This window comes from Pseudopipra pipra, chromosome 3 (genome assembly GCF_036250125.1).
Source record: "Pseudopipra pipra isolate bDixPip1 chromosome 3, bDixPip1.hap1, whole genome shotgun sequence".
NCBI classification, from domain to species: domain Eukaryota; kingdom Metazoa; phylum Chordata; class Aves; order Passeriformes; family Pipridae; genus Pseudopipra; species Pseudopipra pipra.
The window spans coordinates 32,356,886-32,379,850 of record NC_087551.1 but is presented as its reverse complement, the minus strand read 5'-3'; the positions used below and the strand labels follow the sequence as shown (position 1 = coordinate 32,379,850).

Genomic DNA, 22,965 nt, shown 5'->3' with positions numbered 1-22,965 from the left:
ACCATATCACTGACATGGAAGACTTATGACAAATGTATTTGCAAAGCAGAAAAAACAGGCCAAGTCATCAAGGATGTCAACACTGTGTATTTCTCAGATCCAGGAGTGAAGCACAAGCCAGGAATCCTTAAGGGGATATGTAAGACACATATACCTGTCTGCCACAGCCACAGGTGTTCTGTGGCAAATGATGGATAGTACAGATAATAATAATAAAAAAATTAATTTCAGTAGTCATTAACAATTTCTGTTCCTGCCAAGGAAACCTAGTGCTGAGGGGACTTTTTCTTCCATCAGCGTCACAGCCCAAATCATGCAAATCTGAGTTGAAACACATGTTAATTGGGAAACACCATTCACTGATGGAAAGAGAAGGAAACATCCTTTCCCAAACCCATATGTGGAACATAAAGAAACAAAAGCCTTCAGATCCTTTCTGGCTTTGAGGCGAAAGTCTTTGCCCTTTGCTTTCTTCAAATCATTCTGCACTCTGAACTTTGCTTTGATGGATCTTGTATTCTAGAGGAACAGATCACAGCTGGACACAATATAGAGTACCAAGGACAGTTTTGGAATAAGAAAATTGGAGATATTGACAAACTTGAAAAAATAAAAAAGCAGACCAGTGCAAAACATGTGCTTACTAACTATGCCAGTTCTGGCCACTAGTGGTTTAAAGAGACAGGCTTTCGTGTATATTTTACATTATCCTTCAGCAAAGGGTGTCCGATTGGAAAGGGCTTTTTGCACCACTTAGGGCCCCTCTTCCAGATGGGCTTTGCAGATCTGATGGACCAGCGGGTCAGGTACCTGTCAAAACAACACAAACATGTTTCAGTTGGAGACTGATCACTGAGAAAAGGTTTCAACTGAAGCAGAAGCGGGCACTGTAGCCTTTGCCTCCCCACATGCCTATTTATAAAAGGAATAACCATGAGCAGAGCTCTCTTAATTCAGAAGGGACTACTGGAAAGCAATTTTTGTTTGTTTTGGAATTTCTAAGCTCACCTCTGTACTGAACCCACTGACACCTGCTTGACTTTCAGTCTCACAAAGCAAATCAGGTGTAGTCTCCAGGCTGCTGGCAAGTTGTCCACCTGCAGCTAAACTGGAGTGCCAAATCCCATCATTGCAACTAAGTCCAAGATTAAATGCATTCAACCTCTAGGGGAAGTGTTATTTCAACAGCTGGTCTCAATAAGGTAAACTAATTACAAAGGCTAAATGCTGTGAGAAATAAAGTCTTTAAAAAGGGATTAATTTACTTTTGGGGGATAATTGGTTATTTCTTATGCATGGAATGGATTTCTGGCCTAGTCTTGTATTTTCATATGTCCAAATTTGCTCTAGTGTTCTCTGTACAACAGTATTGTTGCAGTTTGCTGGTGCAGGAAGTCAACACCTACAGTGTAAGAGGTATTAGAATGGAATTATCATCACAACTACAAATCTCTGTGAAGAGTAATGTCTGGCAAATATCCTCTGTTTTTTACCATTTGAAGTTTTAGACCTGGCTTTGCAAACAGGCAGGGGATTTCAGATCCAGAATCAGTTACTGGAAATCTTACCCTGTGACTGGGTGGCCTGGAGTTTTGTTAGGCTTTAAATCTTTTGCTACCAGTAGAGAGGGGAACAGAGGTCCTTAGAGAAAGAGGAGTCTTTTCAGACAATAAAGATCCAAAGTAAAACCCTAGCATAATCTGCACAAACAATGCTCCAACAAATTAGAATTTGGAACAGACTGATAAACTTTGTCCAGAGATGTTTGCATGCCTCTGTTGAGTAATCCCATGGTCTTAATGTAACCTCAATCAGTCATCCTCTCCCCAAACAGCTTTGTTACCTTTTATTTGCATTGTGCAAATTTGAGATATTAAGAACTTCGGATAGAGACCATGTAATGCATTTGTTTGAAGGCATTTGGGACATTCCTAAGAACTACAAAGAAAGCTTGCTATGCCAGGCAGCTACAGAGTATGTAACAGCTCATCTTCCTAGCCCTTTTATTCCTCAGCACTCCCAAACAGCACAAACTGAAAAATTAATCACATGTGGAGATTCCTGCCTCTGAAATGAAGCCACTTCCAAGATGCTTTGCTTTTGCTTTGAGGAGTTTACCATAGTTAAAACACTTAGAAGCAACAGCAGGAGGGGTCTGGGTGACGACACAGAGCAAGATCCAACTACTTCTCCTATTTGTGCCTTCAATTAGTCCCTTTTGACCTGTAATGCTATGCTCATGCATTAGTGGAATCCCTTACATAACAACTTTGGGACAGGAAGTAGGAGAGCGTCTCCTGTCTCTAATTTCACATGCAAGGAGAGTTCAGAGAGACCAAACGCAGGTCCCTAGTTCGGAATCTGGCAAAGAACCACAGCAAGGCAACTCCTCTGGGAGAAGCTGTGGGGGTATTAGATGGGCACATGGGCTAGGTCCTTCTTTTCATATTCCCCTTGCTGCAGGGGGACAGCTGTAGCACAAGTTTTGGTATTGCAAGACTGCACTTACAGCAAAGGAGGAAAAAAAATCCCAAACTGTTTTAATGCATCAGTGTGCCAAGTGCAGTTCTGGTCACGTGTCCACACGATTACGGGAAAGTGTTCCCGTGATAATAAATGATCTCACTGGGAGAGAAGTGAATGTGTGAATGTGAGATACACATCAACGCTGTGTGCAGGTTTAGACAGACAGTGGCTTTTTAAGAAATCCCTCTGTTTCTGTGTGGGGGCTGGAAGTGCACACCCCAATTCTGCATAGGAAGGAGGATTTAGTAATGGCCTGATTTTAAAGCTTTTGTTATTTCTCTTTTGAGCAGGTCTAATCCAGCCCTCTGGTCCAGGCTTTTGGCTTCCTTTGGGGACTGCAGGCTGGGGCTTTTCATTGTTAACTGAAACAGACATTTGGACGCTTTCCCTTCCTGGAGCACATTTGGTTTTAGGGCTTTTAATACTTGCTTTGTCCCAAACTCAAACTTGTCCTATTTTGTTTGCTGGCTTTTTTTTTTTTTTTTTTTTTTTTACCTTGATTCAGCAGTGCAAAAGCCTGATCCCTGGGAGCAGTCAGTCTACAAAGTTCCTTTTCCTCTCTGACTAACTCCAGTTCCTACTGTCTCACACAGTTTTTTTTTTCCACAGAGTAAAAACAATCCACAAAACTCACATACGAGAGCTTCAAAGGCCAGCACATGGGACTTTTTTGCAAACTCTGCCATCCATGCAAGGTAGCGTACCCCCTTTTCTAGCCAAGTCTCCCAACTTTTCATTGTATCCGACAACATGGTTTGTCTTGGGGAGTTTTTATAACCACCTACAAACACACATTGATGGATGGTCTGAGGATTGTCAGGACAGACCCTCCACGTGGATGCCAAACGCAGCTGGTCCACTGTCTCCTAAACCCGTTAGCTCGGTGTGCAGAGCTCCCACTCTGGGCGCAGGGGGACAGAACTGCCAGTTTTGGGAATGGTGACTCACCTCAGGGCTCTGCTTGCCCCTGAGTATGGTAGAGTCCTGAGCAACAACAAGAATCCCTACACTCCAGCTGCAAAAATAAGTAGTTTGGATGAAGTGTGATGGAAATCCTGGTGGGATTTCCCTGATGAGAAAAGGCAAGATATAAGCAGGATGGAAACAACTGTGGTTAGTCTCCTGCAGTCATTCTAATAGCCTAAAATCTCTGTAGCATGTGGAAGTCTGTTTCCATGGATTTTATTTAGTGGGCAGGAGGGCCCCAAAGTCTTCCCCCCTGGAGGCTGCTACTTAACTCCCAGGAGTAGGCACAGGGCTTCCATGTTCTGGGTAAGGGAAATGGGGCAACCGCAGTCCTGCACACAGCCCAAGCAAAGGCCATGTTGGTGCAGTTCAAGGCTGAACTTCTGAACCCTCACTGAACTTTTTCAATATGGCTTTTGTTTGGATTAAGAGCAGAAGGCAGAGGGCTACAGACTGCAGGAAGCACTCGATCAAAGTGCTGGCGAGACTGCCTCTTCCCTGCCACATCCCTTCCCACGACACCTCTTGGCTTTGCTCACCTGCAACCTTTCTGGCTCTTTGCTTTTGAATTCACATGCTATTCACAACACAGTTTCCACGCAGATGAGAGAAACCACATGCTGCTGGAGTAAAATGCTGATAGCAGTGAAACCAGATTCTGCTCCTAGGGATGAGAGGTGTCCACAGAGCCTGAGAACCTTGTAATTCATGAGGAATTCACATGGAACCTGCTTCTTTCCTAACACACAGCAACTCCTCCAGCTCAGGTGATGGAGGAGGGATTAACTTGGATATTACCTGTGCCAAGTTATGCTCTTCCAGCAGGAAATTGAAAATGGAGTGGCAGCTGAGCACTCAAAATCAAGTACTCCATAATCTTACAGCACCTCTTGGTGACAGAGCTGAGACTCAGGGAACCTGTGAAATCCCCTAGTCCTTTTGGAAAGGGTGTGTGCAACAACTTTAGAGTGTTGTGCTTTAATCAATATTTTGGACCTGCCAGAAGAAAATGAGTGCTATGTTCACATTAAGAGAGCATCTAGATACTGTCTTGAATTCAGGGACTGTTCTGGATTGAGTGTTAGTCCACATTATCTACGTGACAACCTCCACGGTGAAAAGAAAATCACTGAGCTATTCAGGTTTCCATTACTTAAAGGAAGAAGTTTGACCTACAGCTGAGCTTGGCTGTTTCCCAATTGGTTCTAGTGTGTGGTGTCCTGCACACACAAGACTCTGGAGTATGAGAACAGTCTGTCACCCTGCACAGTGCTGGTGAGATCACTGAGAACTCCCTCAGCCTCTTGGGCTAGTAATATTTTGTTGCTGCAGCACTTAACTGGAACATATCAGGCTGGAGCATGAATGGATGCAGAAGTAACAGCAGGAGTTATGAAGGGGAGAATTCAGGCTGAGGATGAGGGGTCAATCCTTGGCAAGACAAATTTGGTTGTGGAACCATCCCTTGGAAAACAGTGAAAACCCAGTACTGCAGAGAAATCTAGGGCATGCAGAAGGGAATGTCCAAAGTTCCTACAATTGAGACAATAAAACCACTTCAGAAAATAGAACGGGAATTATGCTTTTTGGAAAACATCATTCAGTAAGCACCAGAAGAGTACCTTCTTGAGAGGAAGAGGGGTTCTGTATGATAAATCCACACTTCACAACACTAAATCAACGACAGGTCAGCATGCCTGACCCTTGTTAAAACAAGACAGTTTGCTGATAGTTCCATATGGTGGCATGATATCTTTTAATCCCAGCTAGGTGCTAGCCAGTGCATGCCAGATTTGAAGCAGGCTCACTTTAATCAGGGTGACCATGACATGGGCCAAACATCCTGGCCAAGACAGCCACAAATGCAGCAAATTAATAGCTGAGGAGTAGCTTTTCTGGTGCTTTCTGGTGCTGCATACATTAACACAGCTCCTCAGTCCTTCTTTGTGCACTTCCGTAGCATCTTTGCCCAGGAACCATAGGGTTCCTCCTGTGCAGATGGCCTGTACGTTGCCTCAGGGACAAATCAATTTTTCATCAGGCTGGTTTGTCCCTCTTTCAGCAACAAATGAAGCTGCTCTCAAAACTACTGACACAGCCCCGGAAGAAGCCTGGCCAAAGGGAGGACCAACCAGAACTTTGCAAGACTGGAGAGAAATGAAAGGGATTGCTCATCCAAATGAAGTATTCTACCAGACTTCAGCCAAGCAGGGATTGCTGCTGTGAGTCTACATGCAGTAAGTGAATGCTGAGATCTGTATTACAGTAGAGGTACTGGGTTTTTGACTCCCACTCCAAGTTACATTTCCCATGATGAATCGCCTTCAGTCTCAGGTGGTGTGAGTGGAATCAGTCCTGAAGGTTATCTTAGGCTTTCATCTTTGTCCTGGCACTCTAGCAGCTGATACTGCAGTCTACTGTCAGCAAGACATTCTTCAGCTCAGTGTAACTGTAAGGCAGGCAGTCCCCAGATGGTAGGAATACTCACAGAATTATGTGGGGTAACATCTGGAGCAGACAGTGACTTCTCAGAAGTCCCTCCCTTACAAAAGTGAAAGATTTCTCAATTCAGAGCAAAGAAACAAACAATGGATTGCTTATGGGGTGGGGCAATGAGAGTAATTTCAGGGGAGAAGGGTGAGCACACAAAAGTACAGGTAAGACAGAGAAACACTGCCTTTCAGCAACACAAAGTTTATTGTCCCGGTCTTGACACAGAATACACCTTTACAGTGTTCTGTCTATTCTTTTCAACTTGCACTTCCTTATTTTAGAATGGTATAGCAGGAACTGTGTCTTCTGTATGCAAAGCTCTCCTCCATGTGCAATGCAAGTTCTGATGGCAAGAGAATAAGTGCAGATGAGCGACGGAAAGCAGAAGGGAGGCCATGTGTCTGAGAATGGCCTAAATTCTCAGTATATTAGATATTAGTAGCCACCTGTGAGGACTATCCGTCTCAGTTTGCCACCTTGATCCTAGTTTATCTTCCTCTCTGTTTGCTGGCTTGGTGCTTCATGACTACTTTCTTTTGCCTAAGTAGGACCAGTCTCCTGTAGAGCCAAGGAAGTGATGTCTTTTTTTACCTTTGAGAGCACCAGTGCACAGCACTGGGCAAACTGTTGTTCCAGGATCCCTGGCTCCTTCAGAGATCAGGTAAAAGATTCCTCAAGCAGCTGGTGGCAATTCAACAGTTCCAGCATCTACAGCATGGGCACTTCCATCTGCTCCTAACTGGTGAGAGTTATTCTGGAGGGGGAGGGGTGTAAAGAGCATATTTCAACACCACACACAGAGTAGACACACTAGTGGAGTGAGAAAAAAGCCATCACTGCAGGAAGAGATGGAAAGCGCAAGGGCTGGATAACCTGATGTTAAGGAATGTACATTACCTGTGTTCCTGTCTTGGAAAAGCTTTAACAAGGGGTCCAAGTGTATTATGAGGCCCCTCAGTTTCTCCCTGTTGGCATTCCCAGGGCTACAGCAGCAGTGCAAAACAGCACTGCTACCTCTCATCTAAGCACAGTGGTAAAGATGGCTAGAGCAGCCAATATAGCAATCTCAAAGAGATGAAACTCAAGGATTTGGAAAATACATCACTTAACTGTGTAATAGCTGCTATTACACTATAGCCTACTACAGCTATTCCTATAGCCTACCTGCTATAATAGGCTCTCTGTAGATCCTGCTGATCCTTTCTTGAACTGGTACTTAAAAATCCAGTAGACACAAACACAATGAAGGAACAAGCTAAGTTCGGTGAGCAGCCTGATATTATGCCAAACAGGTTTAGAGGATGACCCAGTCATGTTCTCATGGCATTGAACAAAGCAGCTTGTTCCACTCCAAAGTCCAAGCCCAATTCTGCCCCTGTTCTTCTCTGTCAGCTCACCTGCATTTGGCAGCACCACAGGTTGGGTGCTTCCCAAGTTTACTACAGACTTACAGGAAGCTTTAGAAACAAGTACAGAAGTAATGACAAGGTAAGCTTGGACAAGTCATTTATGTGGGAAACTTCTGATAAGAGCTCTGGCCTCATTCCCAAAATAAGTACTGGTTGTATGACTTCAGCATGTAGGTACCCTTCAGGCTAGAGGAAGGAAGCAATTTGTAACTCCTGCCTTATGTGGTGCCAGCTGCTGCTCCAGAGAGTAATGAGGGAAATAGAGGTGGGAGTACACACAGTCAAAACTCTTACAGAACTGCAATGGCAAGAATTCGCAAGGCTCCAACACAGAGCTTTCCCCTTCCATCTGGCTGAGAAGAATCATGAGGGACGAGGAGAGCACTCCTGAAGTACACCAGCACTCTGTCCTGGTTTTTTGACTTGTTTGTTTAGTTTCAGGCTCACCACCAAAACTTTCAGTTTGATTTCTTGATCCTATTCTCTTGTCTCCACCCAGACCCCAAAGCCTGCCTATTTCAATGCTGTTCCATATCCTCTGCAACAGCTCTGCTCTTTTTTTCTAAACTCTGCTTCCACCCTGCTTCCTACATTCCCTCACTGGGAAGAGAAAAACAAGGGTGGTGTAGGGAGGGACTAGCAATACAACAGGAAGAGCTTGGATACTAATTTCCAATTTAAATCCCTTATTTAAGAGGTGTAGCACACCTACTTGCATGTAGAATGTATCCGGAGGTATTAATTCCTTGTTCTCACTAGAAGTCTATGGAACAATTTGTAAGAGTCAGGGAATCAGATGTGGAGTCCAGCAAGTTACTGCACTTACCATTTCCAGTCTTGGCCTGCTAAGCAGGGTTGCAGTGTGAATGCTAACAAGATAATGTGCTCTACCTCACAGCTACAAGATAGACAACAGCTACTAAAGAATCCCCAAGGCTCATAAGACACAGGAAAGAAGTTATCACAGTTGAAGTATCTGATGGCTACATTATGCAGCATGCCAGCATCTAAGGGACATTTCCAAGAACCTCTCTCAAATCTCCACTGCAGAGAGTCAGACCTGAAGTGCAGGAGTCTCCAGCCATCCTCAGCCCCGCACTCCAAGCTCTCCCAGCAATGGACCCATGGCCTCTGGTAACCCCATGGCTTGCTAATGTGAGGTTCATACACCGCTCTGGCATCCCCATGGAAACAGAGTGTGAGGTTATAAACAAGGGATTAGCACCTCCAAGTGCCCAGCACAGAGCAGGAGGCAGCCACAGGCTTTCCCTTCGCCCACTAAAGGCCAGGGGCCATTGAGGCTGGGGAGGGGAAAGAGATCCTGTTGCATAGGAAGGGCAGACAGAGGGTGAATTGCTGACTACAGGAAACAGGGATGGGGCAGAAGGCAACAGGCTTGTGATGGGACCCTGCTGGCTGCTCGGTCCCCCACTCACTGCTGTTACTCTGCCTGGGCACCCTCCTGCTGCTGTTGGGAGGCTAAAAAGGCTAAGAGAGAAGGCACTGCTCAATCTGGAGAAAAGAAGGTTCAGGTGTGCCTTACCAATGTTCATAGTACCTGAAGGAAGGGTGTAAAGAAGACAGAGGCAGGTGTCAGTGACAGGACAAGAGGAAACAGGCACAAATTGAAATGAGAAATTCTGCTTGAACATAAGAGAACACTGTCTCACTATGAGGGTGGTTCTCTGGAACAAGCTGCCTGGAGAAACTGTGGAAGGTCTATCCTTGGATATACACAAAACCTGACCGGACATAGTCTTGAGTAACCTGCTCTATGTGACTCTGCTTGAGTCACATAGCTTGGACTAGACAATCTCCAGAGGCCTCTTCCAGCCTCAGCTAATCTGTAGTGCTGTGACTCCATCTCTGTGGTGTCCTCCTGTGACTGTCTTACTGATTGTTAGTGATGAGGAGGCGAGCATGGCTGAGGAAGGGTGGGCAGACCCTAATACGTGTGGCAGTTTTAATCCTGTGTGGATAAATGGTTTGTATGAGATGTGGCTTGTCCTTAAAAGATTGGCTAGAGAATACTGTGACAGACCTTCTCCAAAATGCTATGAGTACTCTTTATAAACCCTGTTGCCTGAGGCATGTTTTACCCCATTTCCTCTTCCAATCTATTCCTGAAAAAAGGAAATGTGGAAAGACAAGACTACTCGCCTGTTGAGCTTGGGTCTCTTGGGAGTATGCCCTTCAGGAAGTGGAGGCCTGTGGTTTGGCAACAAACCTGAAACAGAAAAAGAAAGGTGTGAGAATATTTTGCAGTGCCTCCTTGCTTCTACAGCATTCAGAAGTCACATTACACCTCGTAAGCCAGGAAACCCAGATTGCTACTGGGACAGCACAGCAAAAGCTCAAGTACAGTAGAAAAGGTATTTTGTCTTTAGTCACTGCTGAACCTGCACCTCAGCCAAGACAAAGCTGGGAGGTTCTGCTGGGTATAGGAAGGAAATATACACCAAAGACACTGTCACTTGGGCTCACTGTAGAGGATTTTTCAGAGGACATAGGGCACTGGTGTCCAATTAGATTTCATTTCCAGGATGGAAAATCTGACTATTAACATTCTCAGTCCATTTAACTTGGATACAACTCAGGTACCAGTAATAAAGATCAGCACAATATTCTGACTGTGACAATCTGCGTCCCAGTCCCAGGGAAAAGTAAAAAAGCCGTCACATGGCAGATGGTAGAGAGTTGTGTGTTACTAAAGGGGTAGGTAAGCTTACACTAAATCACGTCATTTCAGAAGCAGGTGTTTAATCATTAGTTAACAGAGACTGAGCCACTTTCCAGATCTTTCTGCAATGGTAGTTTCAGCTACAGGGATAAATGTCTGCTGCCATGGTAGGAGTCAAGACACACAGTAAGCAGAACAAGTAGTCTCTGCTCTATCACCCTGTCCCAGTATGTGGACAATAATGAGTTTGCTGGGTGACTGGACAATGACATCTCACTGAGCTATGCCTACTGGGCAGGAGACCCCTCTCAAGGGGTTCTATAGGTACTCCACAGTAAAGGGTTGTCTCAGGTGGGGGCTAGGTACCTGCACGGTGAGCCATCTGCACACAGACAGCAACCTTCTTGTGCTCCTCCAAACAGAGGCCTGTGATCCTTCGTGGCAGCATCCCTCCATCAGAACGGATAAACTGACTCAGCAGCAAGACATCCTGATGGAGGAAGAGAAGGGCAAGCCATCAGTGCTACAGCTACCTTAACTGCTGGTACTCAAGGTGTTGTGCTGACCCTTGTGCTGTGTACAGAATTCAAAACAATTCAAAACAAAACAATGATTCTTTCCTACGCATTTTGTCTGCAGCTTGACAACAAGTGGCTTTTGCTTGCTGTCACTTGCTGCCTGCCAGCTTAGCTCAGTAAGGTCACTCAGATGGCTTGAGTCTTCCCCTGACTTCATTAGTGTAAACACATGATGTCAGCTGCAATCCCTGCTCCTTCACTGTTTCACTACTTGCTCCAAGATTCTTGCTAAGATAATGTGTCCTAGGTACTCAGGCACAGTTACACAAGACCCACAGGTGGACACTGTTTACACAACTTGAAATGCCATCACAGCTGCTATCCTAAAGGTCACAGATACGTTAGACCACTTCTGGTCCCCTCTTTGTCCCCTCAAAGCAGGACTGTTCTCTGCCATCTACTCCTCAAACTTCTATCGAGTTTCCCACAGTGGAACTTCCCTCACGTCTCTCTGGAAGGGTGCAGAGCAGGGCAATGATCCAATATCTTGCATGAGGAAGCTTTTTGTAAGAAAAGAATGTGTGCTGATGAGAAAGGCCTAATAGGATAAATTGCTGCCTTCAGTCCTTCAACTGTGCGTGCATCTTAATAAGATGGGGCTGTGACAGCCATGCTGGATGGAAGGAGCACTCAAAGCATGCTGAGGGTTCATCTGTGATTCAAGAACCATTTAGACTACACTGCTGTTGACGTTTCCAATTCCTTCATTCACGTCTAGGCTTTGCAAATAAAGATTTGGGAAGGACTCTAGCCACACTTGCTGCAAGCGTGCTGGTGGCTAAAAAGGCCAATGCGAGATAGACAAGTCCGGTTGCAAAAGGCACAGCAGAAGGACTCCTTAGGTGGTATCGACAAGACATGGTTCTTTCTACGTTGTCTTTTCTCCTCGAGAGTGATCCTGCATGCTTTCTCAAAAGAAGCAGCAGTGCTATAGATAGTGTGTCTCCAGACCTCCTGACTGGAGGCCAGAGTAGACCAATGATCTAGAAATGTAAAGCATTCTTAATAAAAACAAAATTAAGGGATCTCTAGGATCAGATAGTATCACAGGGCTGGAATGACAAACATTTAAACACAGCAGCACCAGCTGTTGCGCGAGTGTCCCATTAACTGTACACAGTACAACAGCCCAGGATTCAGATACGTGCTCTCCATTTCCACACACAGCACCAGTGCAAAGGTACCTCTCAGGCCAATATAAGAAGGTCCCCTTGACATCCTGATGTCAGCATAAGTTGTCCCAAAGGGCCTCTGGAGACTCTCTGCTTGTTTTTTCCCCTTCTGTTGACAGACTTGTTGCTGGTGAGAGTTTACTTCTCCATCGCTGCTGTAAATATGTTCATAGTTGAGGCAGCAGAACCATGCAGAGGCTGCCTGCAGTCTGAGGGGACCTGCCACTGAGCACTCAGACAGAATAAGATTTCAAATGAGGCATGTCAGAACTCTACACCCTCCTGTCTAGGGCAACAGGCAAGAACAAAGAGTACTTGTTGCTTTTCACGTTGGGTGAGCCTGTTCACAGACTCACAGACCTGCTCTCACCCCCCATCTTTGCTCTTTTACAAAGAGCTCCCTGGAGCATTCCTAGCTTCATTTACTGCCCTTGCAAAAGCAAACAATCACAAGTGAATATAAAATGAGTATTCAGAAATCTAGCTAACTAGGAATTATTCATCCACCTCCACAGCACCAGACCACCTCAGCTGTGAAGGGGGATGCTGGAATTTAGGATGGCCTTCTGGTAATGGCCAATTCTGACAGATGCTGTCATAGAATCATAGAATTGTTTGAGTTGGAAGGGACCTTAAAGATCATCGAGTTCCACCCCCCCTGCCATGGGCAGGAACACCTTCCACTAGACCAGGTTGGTCCAAGCCCCATGCAACATGGCCTTGAATACTTTGAGGGATGGGGCATCCACAGCTTCTCTGGGCAACCTATTCCAGTGCCTCACCAACCTCACAGTAAAGAATTTCTTCTTGACATCTAAATCTCCCCTCCTTCAGTTTGAAGCCATTCCACCTTGTCCTATCACTACATGCCCTTGCAAATAGTCTCTCTCTGTTTTTCTTGTAGGCTCCCTTCAGGCACTGGAAGGACACAATTAGGTCACCCTGAAGGCTTCTCCTCTACAGACTGAACAATCCCAATTTTCTCAGCCTTTCCTCACAGGAGAGGTGCTCCATCCTTCTAATCATGCTGGTGTTCCTCCTCTGGACTGACTCAAAAGGTTGATGTCTTTCCTGTGCTAGGGACCCCAGAGCTGGATGCAGTGCTCCAGGTGGTGTCTCACAGGAGAAAGGTAGAGGGGCAGAATCACCTTCCTCCACCTGCTGGCCACACTGCCTTTGATGCAGGACAAAACTGGCTTTCTGGGCTGTGCACACACATTGCCAGCTCATGTCCAGCCTCTCATCCACCAGCACCCCTGATTCCCTCTTGGCAGGGCTGTTCTCAATCTGTTCATTCCCCAGCCTGTACTGATACCAGAGGTTGCCCTGACCCAGGTGCAGCACCTTACTCTTATTAAACCTCATGAGTTTCCCATGGCCCCCTTCTTGAGCTTGTCCATGTCCCTCCACATGGCATCCTGTCCTTCAGGTATGTGAGCTGCACCACTCAGCTTGGTGTCATCTTCAGGCTTGCTGAGGGTGAACTCGATCCCTTTGTCTATGTCATTAATGAAGGTATTAAATAGCACTGGTCCTAGTATGGACCCTGAGGGACGCCACTTGACACTGATGTCCATCAGACTCTGAGCAGCTGACTACTACCTCCTGGATGCGACGGTCCAACCAACTCCTTATCCATCTAACAGTCCACCCATCTCTCTCCAATTTAGAGAGAAGGATGTTGTGGGGGACAGCGTGAAAGGCTTTACAGAAGTCCAGATAAATGAAATCTGTAACCCTTCCCTTGTCCAGTGATGGGAGTCACTCCATCATAGAAAGCCACCAGGTTGGTCAGGCAGGACTTGCCCTTGGTGAAGCCCTGCTGGCTGTCTTGAATCACCTCCCTGTCCTCCATGTGCCTTAGCACAACTTATAGGAGGATCTGTTCCATGACCTTCCTAGGGTGAGCCTGACAGGTAGTAGTTCCCAGGGTTCTCCTTTCAATCCTTTTTAAGATGGATATAACGTTTCCCTTTTTATAGTCACTTGGGACAATTGTTGCATTACAAGTGTTACAGACACAATTTAGAGGGGTTTTGTTTTGGTTTTTGGTTTGTTTTGTCCTTCCCCGCTCCCCTCACTAATACCATCATGACACAGAATTTCCCTCTTCCCTCACCTGGCTTCCTTTCTACTTCTACTTGTTACAGTGAAATGTGTTCAGGCTGATTTTCAGATCTAGCTCCTTTGAAAACAATGGCGCGTTATGAAGGCTCACTGACATTTAGACCCTGACTTTAGCGTCTCACTGACATCAAATGACTTATCGGGCACCCTACAGAGTGATGCTGTATCCAAAGAACAAGAAAAGCACAGCTGAGCAACAAGCAAAAAGCTCCTGGGAGGCCGTCGATGGTTAAAATGGAAGTGGAGTGTCCTCAGCCCAGCTGACACATGGCCTTGCCAAGGAGAACAGTAACCAGGGAACCAGATGGTGCCAGCTGCATTGGTAGAAACTGGATGGAGGCCAGCCAAACAGTCCAAGGTCACTGACTTTCAACCACTCCTGAAATACACTGGATTGGATTCAGGAAACCAGGGCAAAACTTCATTCCCTTTTTTGCTCTTTTTTAGCCATCTGGTTCTTCAAATGACCAACAGCTCGATTTGCCATTTAGGACATACCACTTCCCTGAATGAAAAACGGATGTTCAGCTCCAAGTGCCTAGAAAGTAAAAAACTTGCTAGACTTTGCTACTAGCCTGCTGCATTTCTCTGTGGAGAGGAGGCAAAAAGGAGCTAATGGCAAGTCGGAGGCAGTTCCAGTTTTTGCACTCCTGAAAGCCTAAGTAGGCCACAGGCTCTTGTGAAGGGCGTGTGTGTGTGGTCCAAGTGATTTCTCAATATTACTACCACACCTCATGGAGTCACAGGCTTGTTATCAAGTGTTTCCATGCAAAGGGGAGAGGTGGGAAGCAAAGGGAGATAGTCTTTCCTTTTCTCTCTGTGGGAGAAAAAAAAATCAAGAAAATCTGTTCTCTGTTATCATCTCTGACCAACACTGTCACCAACTGACCAACACCCTGGTGTGGCAGTCATTTCTTGACTGAAATCATCTATGTCCCAGCTGCTACAGCTCCAAATCACACTCACGCCATTTGGCTTAAAATGCTGCACACTTGACCGAAGGTTTGTCCATTTCTGAAGATCCCCACAGTTAACAGGCCAGGTGCTCTCCCAAAGTACTAGCACAGATGTATCTTACCACTGGGAGAAAGCACACAGGTACAGCCAACTTCACTGGGCAGCTGTGGAGGGAAGTGAACAAATATGTGGAGCGGTCAAAGAAAAAAATGTCTGGCAAGTTCTCATGGTGCCGTCATGTTCCATGAAAATCACATTTTGTGCTAGTGGACAGCCAAGCCCGTAACCACGGATTTGCTTTAATCACTGGACAGCTTCCATGAGGCTGGACTCAGATTCCCACCCCTGTGATCTGCAGCATTTGATGAAAACAACTTGGATTGAATTAATAATAGGCTAATAGGCAAAGCTTAAAGTTTGGTTTCCTCTAATTGTTGCCAAAGCAAGATGACATATTTACTGCCTACTCAAACTAATGATGTCTGAAGTGGATAAGGGGGGAAATGAAAAACAAGTTTAGCCTCCACTTCTAACAGGACAAACTTGCTAAATGGAATGCTATATACCACATGTTCTTGTGAATGGATGGCAACCAAAACGCAAGGCATCTCTGCATTTCAGTGTCTGCAGACACTTTGAAAAGCAGGATCCTTGACTGCTTATATGTGCTTTATTAAAACCTTAATTTACCATGAGAACAGTTCTGTCTGTGCAGACAAATTACTACTGGGCTGTACTGGACAAGTCCACCAGTCATTATTTCCAGTTATACAAGAGTCTAGTTTTGCCTTTCTCTTTTACTCCTGGGAGCTGTACACCATTCTCCAGGCATTTCAAAACCGGATGGCAGTTTTCAATCCAGTTGCATCCTTATAATGACCAAAATAATTTTTTTATCTCCAATGGATGTGAAAAAAAAAATCAACTGAGATCTCACTTTCACTAGACGGACACACACAGACCACAAACTGTGGGAATTTATATCTTAAGCTCTGTTATCCTGAGCCACAGGAGAGGCTAAGGATTGAACTGGCAAAGACAACTGCAGCCCTCCACACCACAGCTGAGGCAGGTTGGAATCATGACCTGCTAGTGCTCACAATGCCTGTTCAGTTGATTAATAACTCTGGAGACACTGGTCCCCCAGTTCTCTGACAGCCAGAGTAACTCATTATGCCACTACTTTAGACTGTGCTAGTTGCACATGACAAAAGGAAAGTCCTGTGAGGTCATATTACTCAGCTCCCTCAGGGGCTAATTCAACACTTCCCTTTTCATAGTGCCTCATTCAGTCCAATTACAAGCGTCTCAAGCAAAAAAGCTCACACTTTCCCTTCTGTGCAACCGACCGATCTCAGTTTATCAATCTCAAAGGAACCACTGTGATCCATCCATTCTGATCTCTTACCAAGCACAGCTTATAGGTTATGCTCTATGAACTAGGCTATATCTTTAACAAAAATAGCTGTTCTCAATTTACAGACATTTAGGACAATTAAGCACCAGTGAGTAAATTGTGCCACTGCTTAACAGCCCACACAGTTAAATGCCTGCGCTTTAGTATTTAAGCATTTCAAGATTCTGCTGCTCATCACTGCTGCAGCAAAGAAAATAGCAGAGACCACTTTAGCGCAGAAAAGGGAGATTTTTATTCACCTTTACATTTAAAATCCTGAAAATCTGTGATCAGTACAAAGCATTCAAAAGCATAAGGGACTTACACAAGCAAAAGAAGTGGTCTACTCCAGAACTGAAATTTCTCCTAGTTCTCACCAGCCCCACAGAGGGATGCTTCTAAACATAAGGTAAGAAACTTCTACAGTTACAAAATACTAGTTCACACTGCTCTCTTTAGTTTTCTGTCCAGGTTCTCCTCTGCTCTACTGGAGTAGTACTGGATAATATATACACTAGATGCATATGCATCCAAAAATTGTATGACAGCTGAGATGGACATGTTCCTAGATTGTCTCTCAGGACCACAATTTCTTAGAAAGGATCCTAGCAATGATTCACAAGACTCTGGCTGCAGGATTTCTCCTCACATTTGGTTTTCTGTTGCCTCCATACTGAACAGTAAGAATCAGGATCTAAGAATCAAAGTGAAGTGTGGAAGAAAACTTGTAACCTTAGTTCACTCTACAAACACACGTAAAACTCATGTTTTACTGTGTCTGTTGGGACCCATTTCTAACCCTGGAATTCAGACTCTACAGCATCACATTGTCTAAAACTGCTTCTTTGGTTCTTGATGGCACGATTATCTATCTCTACATGCAACAGTCTTCTACCACATACAGCACTAGAAACTGAGTCTATATATTAATTTCCAAGTTTAATCCACTGCCACAGCTCATTTTACCCCTGAACATCAGTTTATAGTTTTCTTGAGTTGTTAATATGTGGTTCATGGAATGCTTTCTGTAAATCTCTAGTTTAATGATGCTGTTGACTTCTTGCATACAAAAGTCACGTAGCTGCAGTAATCTTAATAAAGTATTTTCCAGTGTGATTGGTTGGTTTTGATTACACCACCATTGAGCAAACATGAAGAAGAAATGAATTCCAAGAAAATGCTGTGTTCAAATATGGGCGACATAAAATAAACACAATCTTTTTTGGAGTACTTTCCAAACCTTAATGGTATTTGCCATTTAACCTAATTTATTATAATCTGCAAATTCATTGTGTTTTAAGTTTCCCAGGTTGCTGAGAAACCAGACCAGAGAACACTAAATACTCTCCTGCCCACAACTAATTTCCCTGTTTAACATTGCACCCAGCCTGAGTCAAAATCACTGACAATACTCAGATCCTAAAGCCTTGATTTCTGCAACACAGGCTTTTAAAGATACTAAACATATTTCATTTACATCTCATATCTGCTGTTTCACCTGTCTGGAGTAATTGCAAGTATTTTGTCTGGCACTTATTGCTGTACTCATGTTCTTCATAACTCATGAGTCATAATTAGTCCTGTTCAATCCATTATTTGTTTTTACTCCTAGTTGATACCATTTTACTTGGAATTTGCAACATTTTATTTACCAACTGGTAATCATCAGCATCATTCTCCTTCCTCTTTCAACTACTTATTATTTTGCTTGCTATTTTCAAACCATTTGGTGATTCCTTAGGATTTTTTTTTTTCATGCTTTAAAAAAATCCTGTGAGTGAAGTAATATATTTGTTAGTAATTCCTTTAAGATCCTTCAAGATCTTGGGGCAACATGCAATCCAGACCTGTTGGTCTGTACCTAATTCAATGCTTAAGTAATTTCTACACCTGTTTTTTCCTGTTGTTTTACATTTTCAACATTGCCGTTACTACACAGATATTAAAACATGATTTTTCTTTTCTGTGTGTGCACTAGGACTACATGCTTAGTCTTTCTGCAACAAATGTGGCTTTCAGTCCCCTTCTCTCATTAATGGAATTTCTTTCTCACAAACATTTCTTTTCCTCCAATGTATTTATATCTCTCTAATCCTATTGACATTAACTTATTCTGAGTTTTTTTAGCTTGCAAGGGGGGAACTTAGTCCCTTTGTAAACTCTGTGTTTGAATGACCTCTTGTAAAGTTACATTCTGCATCTTCTATCTCATGCTTCTTATTCTAAAGTGTTCTTAACTGTTGTACTTCTGTTTTAAAGTACTACAGGATTTTCTTCCCATAGTCTAGATTTAGTGTTAGTTATCCCCTCATTAGTTAATGAACCTCTCATTATCATTTCCTGCAAAAAGCTTGAATAAAACCTGTTTTTTCTGTTGCAAGGTATGTAAAAAATGTATGCTCTCCTTTGTACTCATCAACACTTTTAGAGGTTATATGAAACAGTTATTAACTTAGTGGACAATGACCCAATGAGAAATTGTAGTGCTTGAAGTCATATAATTGATCTAGCCAGGTCTTTTGGCCTCTCTGGAGTTAGAACACACCTGTATCCATTGACTTAATGCTGCATTCCAGTTTGATTCTCCTGGAAGTGCAATGCTGAAAGGCAGCTGGGCACAGAAGAAATATATGGCCTTCCCAGAGCAGATGGCCATTTGTATAATTCCAAATCTATTTGATACGAGCTCATCGGTTTTTTTCCTCAGGAACACCATCAGCCAAGGCAAACAATTACTCCATAGAAAGCTCTTGTTACACCCAAGAGAAGCAGAGATGGAGTTAAGTATCTTTACTACACCCAGCAAAAGACGAGAGGGGCAGGTTGTGCAGTACGTAGATCTGAGGGCCATCTGACCTAGCTATGAAGTTGGGGGAATTCCTTCATTAAACTTACCACATAATCGTACTTGTGCTTCAGGTTCCAGCGGCAGATGGGACACTGGCCAGAGGGGTTTGGAGGAGTTGGTGCTTCAGCATCCTCTATAATTTTCCCTTCAATCTAGGAAGAAATTTAAAGGATATAGTGATCAGGCATAGCTTAGACCTCTACCTGCACCTGTGACTAAAGGAATACTTTTCATGAAGCCCACAATACGTTGATCAGTTCTGTGCAGATGTAAGGAAAAGAGTATCTGCATTCAACTCACTTTTATATAGGTACACCAAGCACTTTGGTACATCTATGCCACAGACTATGGGGAGAAGAACAAATCCAGAGGGCATAGAAAACCCTTTGGTAAATTCTTGTGTAAAGGTTACTAAACGTAACCTAGTTGACAGTCAGTGTGAAGTTCTCATATTCACCCGAATTCTGTTTATTGCAGTACTCTTTTGAAACACCATGCCTTGAAGTTGTAGTGACTATAAATCACAAAGAGGGCAAAATCTGAGCAAAAGTTAAATTTAAGAAAGCATCGCTAGGAGACGTCTGTGGAGTTTGTGGTTTTCTTTTTTTTTTACATACACCAATATTTTATCCGGTTTAATTTGCTGGACAATTCTTTTTTGAGACTATAAGATGATCTTTTTTACATCACTACAAAGTGGTGATGTCTAACACTCAAGTTTTCTCACAAGTAACATGCAAAGAGATGTAGAAGGTGTGTAAAGGAAGAACTCGACAAATTTGTTTTCTAAAAGTAGATATGTAGGAATATAGGAATATGAAGTCTATCTACATGTGCACTTGTTTGTTTTTTTTTCTTGAGGACTTACTAATAGAAGCAAGAGCTATCTCAAATTGCAGCCAGATGGACAGAAAAACCAATAAAACTAAGCCTTTTTTCTCCAAAATATTTTGCAAGCTTCCTCTGGTCAAATTAAGATTAAATGCAGATTTTGAGCATCAACTGACAGGCTCAAACACTGCAAGCACCACAGAGTTTGAAAAGAAACCCTGGGTGGAATGCAAGGTTACTTTTAAGAAACCATCAGGTTCTGTGCTGGAAAATCTGGGAAAAGAAAAGCAAGACATTTTCTGTAAGCATGCACAGCAAACTGGCATCCAGCTGAACTGGTAGAACTCTTTCATACTCTGGGTTTGTGTCTTTCTTGTCTCGTGATGGGAAAATGGAAACATAAGTTATTTGTAGTTCAAGCATCTTGCTATCTCAAAGAGGCAGTACTGTCAAATTTTAAGTAAGATTCCTACCTCCCACAAGTAAAACAGTCAGTTTTACAGAAACAAATACCTAACTATGAATATAAAATGTTGGCCAGTATCTAATTTCTTATTAATCAGTAAAGTTATTTTTTGGGAAGCTGGTGTATTTGGTCTTGATTCTTGCCAGTCTGGCTTCAGATTGTACTTTGACTGTAATTTCATGCTGGAAATGAATACAGATTCAGAATGCTATGTCAAGATCACTGTTTCTTGAGATAACTTCCAGTGTACAGGCTTTAGCAATTATTCCCCAATTACTGAGGATTTCAATACTGCTAATTCACTCAGTTGCTATTTTTCTGTTAAACAACTTAAGAGTGCATAAAGAGGCTCTACATTCTCAGTATGCTGATCCAATCCAGATTTCTCTGGGATTCATTCATCTGGTTCATGTCAAAGACTTCCTTCAATACTGATAAAAACAAAGACACATAGAAAGATAAGCACAGAAAGATGGATTCAGGAAATACAAACAGAGAATTGGCAGGATAAATGGAGTGACCACTGGATACACTGAGAAACGTGGTTTCTCAATTTACACTGTTTGTTACAAGACTTTCCTCATCTAGGGGCACTGACGGATCCTAGACTGATGCTAGGATATTACTCAGCAAAAAACTCCAAATCTCCAGGAAGAATTAGTTTTATAGAGGGCTCTGCTAATGTAATGCATACCTTTTTTACAACAAACCTCAGTTAATGTTTTGGGACTTTGAGATTATAATTTATATCTCCTTTGTAAAGGGATGTAAACTATATTAGTGTAAAATACATTGTGTGTGTTGTTGGTGTTCACACTACCCCTTGTTTTGGTTAGAACAACTTCAGGGCATGCTTGCAAGCTCTTCAGGTTTCTGGGCAGAGACTAGTTGCCTGGCATTTCAAGGCAAGAAAAAGATACTCTCTATCACACCTAGTATCACACCTTAAACTTGGTTTTTTTGACAGTCTTAAGAGATCTTGTTAACTGCCATATGTTTTAGATATATAATCTCTAACAGAACAAATAACCTGCTCCATGCAGGTTTCAAACATGACAATGTCCACTAATACAAATAAGACAAAACTTTTGAGAAAATACATTTTTTACAAAAATACTTAAGACTTTCAAAGGCATGAACAACCGGGTTTTGTCTGTTTCCTTAGCAATGAAAAAAAAGTCCATCCCATTCTTATTATTTATGTATATACAGATTAGCATTTAGGTGCACTGCCTTCTAACTATTCCCAAATTATTCCTTCTTCACTCTCCTTATTCATATATTTCAAAATATCTGTGTTACCTGTCTCCAGTCAAGGCATAGATTGCTACTGGCATAAATAATGTGAGCAGAATATTGCAATCTCCTTGACAATTCTTTCAATAAAGTGCAATAGATCAGACGATGTTAATTAGGTAAAATTTGAATTCTACTGCTCTAATCTTTTCCTTCTGTCCTAAAGTGTAGCTGAGAAGATGTTCTTCTTCAGCAGTTACTTCAGAACTTCTGTTCTATTTTCAGGGGCTGTTTTCCTTTAATATTTAAGGCCTTTCTTTGAAAATACCCCTTTCATCAAATATTTTTTCTTACGATGTGTGTTATAAGATGCAAGCTTTGTATCACCTGCAGTCAGTATGGCACACACAGTGGTTACCAAACACAACACAGATCAAAGGCAAGAGATGTGCATGGCACACAGCTGGTACAGAGCCATCCTTCAGTGCCACATCGTGTTGCCAGCCCACGATGGAACGACAAAGCCACCATGCCCTCTTTTGTGCCTGTACTCGAGACATTGTCGAGTGTCACCAGTTCAAGAAATGAACCCTCTGAAGAACTGTGGTGTTTTGGGTTCTGAATGCCTCCAGTCAGGGCTTCCAGCTTCACCAGGACTGTAGTGAGGGGTTTGGTGCTCACAGGTGGCTCAGAGTGGAGGCACTTGCCACCAGCAGCAGGGTGACAATCCTGACCTTTGGCAGCCAAATCCTCCATTGCTTACCTGCACTCGCAACGCACCCTACAGCCCTTTTTTTCTTAACTTTGCTGGGGGGAGGGAGAGGGAGGGGGGGTGCGGGCATGGGCACACACGGCCACACACATGATTGGAGGCTGAAGGAAGGAGAAGTGACAGCAAAGGCAGCTACTGAGAAAAAGGGGTACAGGGACTTACTGTGGTCGTGTTGCCTTCAGTCACCTCCACAACTAAAAAAAAAAAAAGACAGAGAAGGACACAATGAGAGTCATTCAGCCTGAAAGAAGTAGTATTTGGGGACTGGGAGAAGGCGAATTACAGTGACCGCAACCATCTCTCCGCGACCGCGGCGAGACGGCGGGGCAGCGAGGCAGCGTGGGGCCGCCCCCGGACTCACCCTGGCGGAGGGCCCGGGCCGGCGGGGCGGCCCAGCCGGCCCCCCAGAGCCCGGCGAAGAGCCGCCTCAACCCTCCGCACAGCAGGCTGGACGCCGCCATCTTGCCGCCGCCGGCGCTGCCGTCACTCCGCTTCCGCCGGCGGGAGG

General features: G+C 43.8%; 1 protein-coding gene across 1 annotated transcript; it reads right to left on the bottom strand.

The window, feature by feature from the left end:
* Nucleotides 1–67: 67 nt before the first annotated feature.
* MRPS18A (mitochondrial ribosomal protein S18A) lies at nucleotides 68–22,953 on the bottom strand. The gene is made up of 6 exons (XM_064648499.1): nucleotides 22,819–22,953; nucleotides 22,620–22,651; nucleotides 19,200–19,304; nucleotides 10,441–10,564; nucleotides 9,555–9,621; nucleotides 68–810 (listed from the first exon to the last, which is right to left on the bottom strand). Exons 1-6 carry the CDS (start codon nucleotides 22,916–22,918, stop codon nucleotides 666–668), a joined length of 573 nt encoding a protein of 190 aa, XP_064504569.1. The 5' UTR covers nucleotides 22,919–22,953; the 3' UTR covers nucleotides 68–665.
* Nucleotides 22,954–22,965: the final 12 nt, after the last annotated feature.

Bases quoted from the DNA above. Each gene is read 5' to 3' on its own strand.
- MRPS18A (XM_064648499.1), bottom strand. From the start codon at position 22,918: ATGGCGGCGTCCAGCCTGCTGTGCGGAGGGTTGAGGCGGCTCTTCGCC. The intron at 22,652-22,818 runs GTGAGTCCGGGG...TTTTTTTTTTAG, and splicing joins GGCCCGGGCCCTCCGCCAGG to TTGTGGAGGTGACTGAAGGC. The intron at 19,305-22,619 runs GTAAGTCCCTGT...ATTTCTTCCTAG, and splicing joins CTGAAGGCAACACGACCACA to ATTGAAGGGAAAATTATAGA.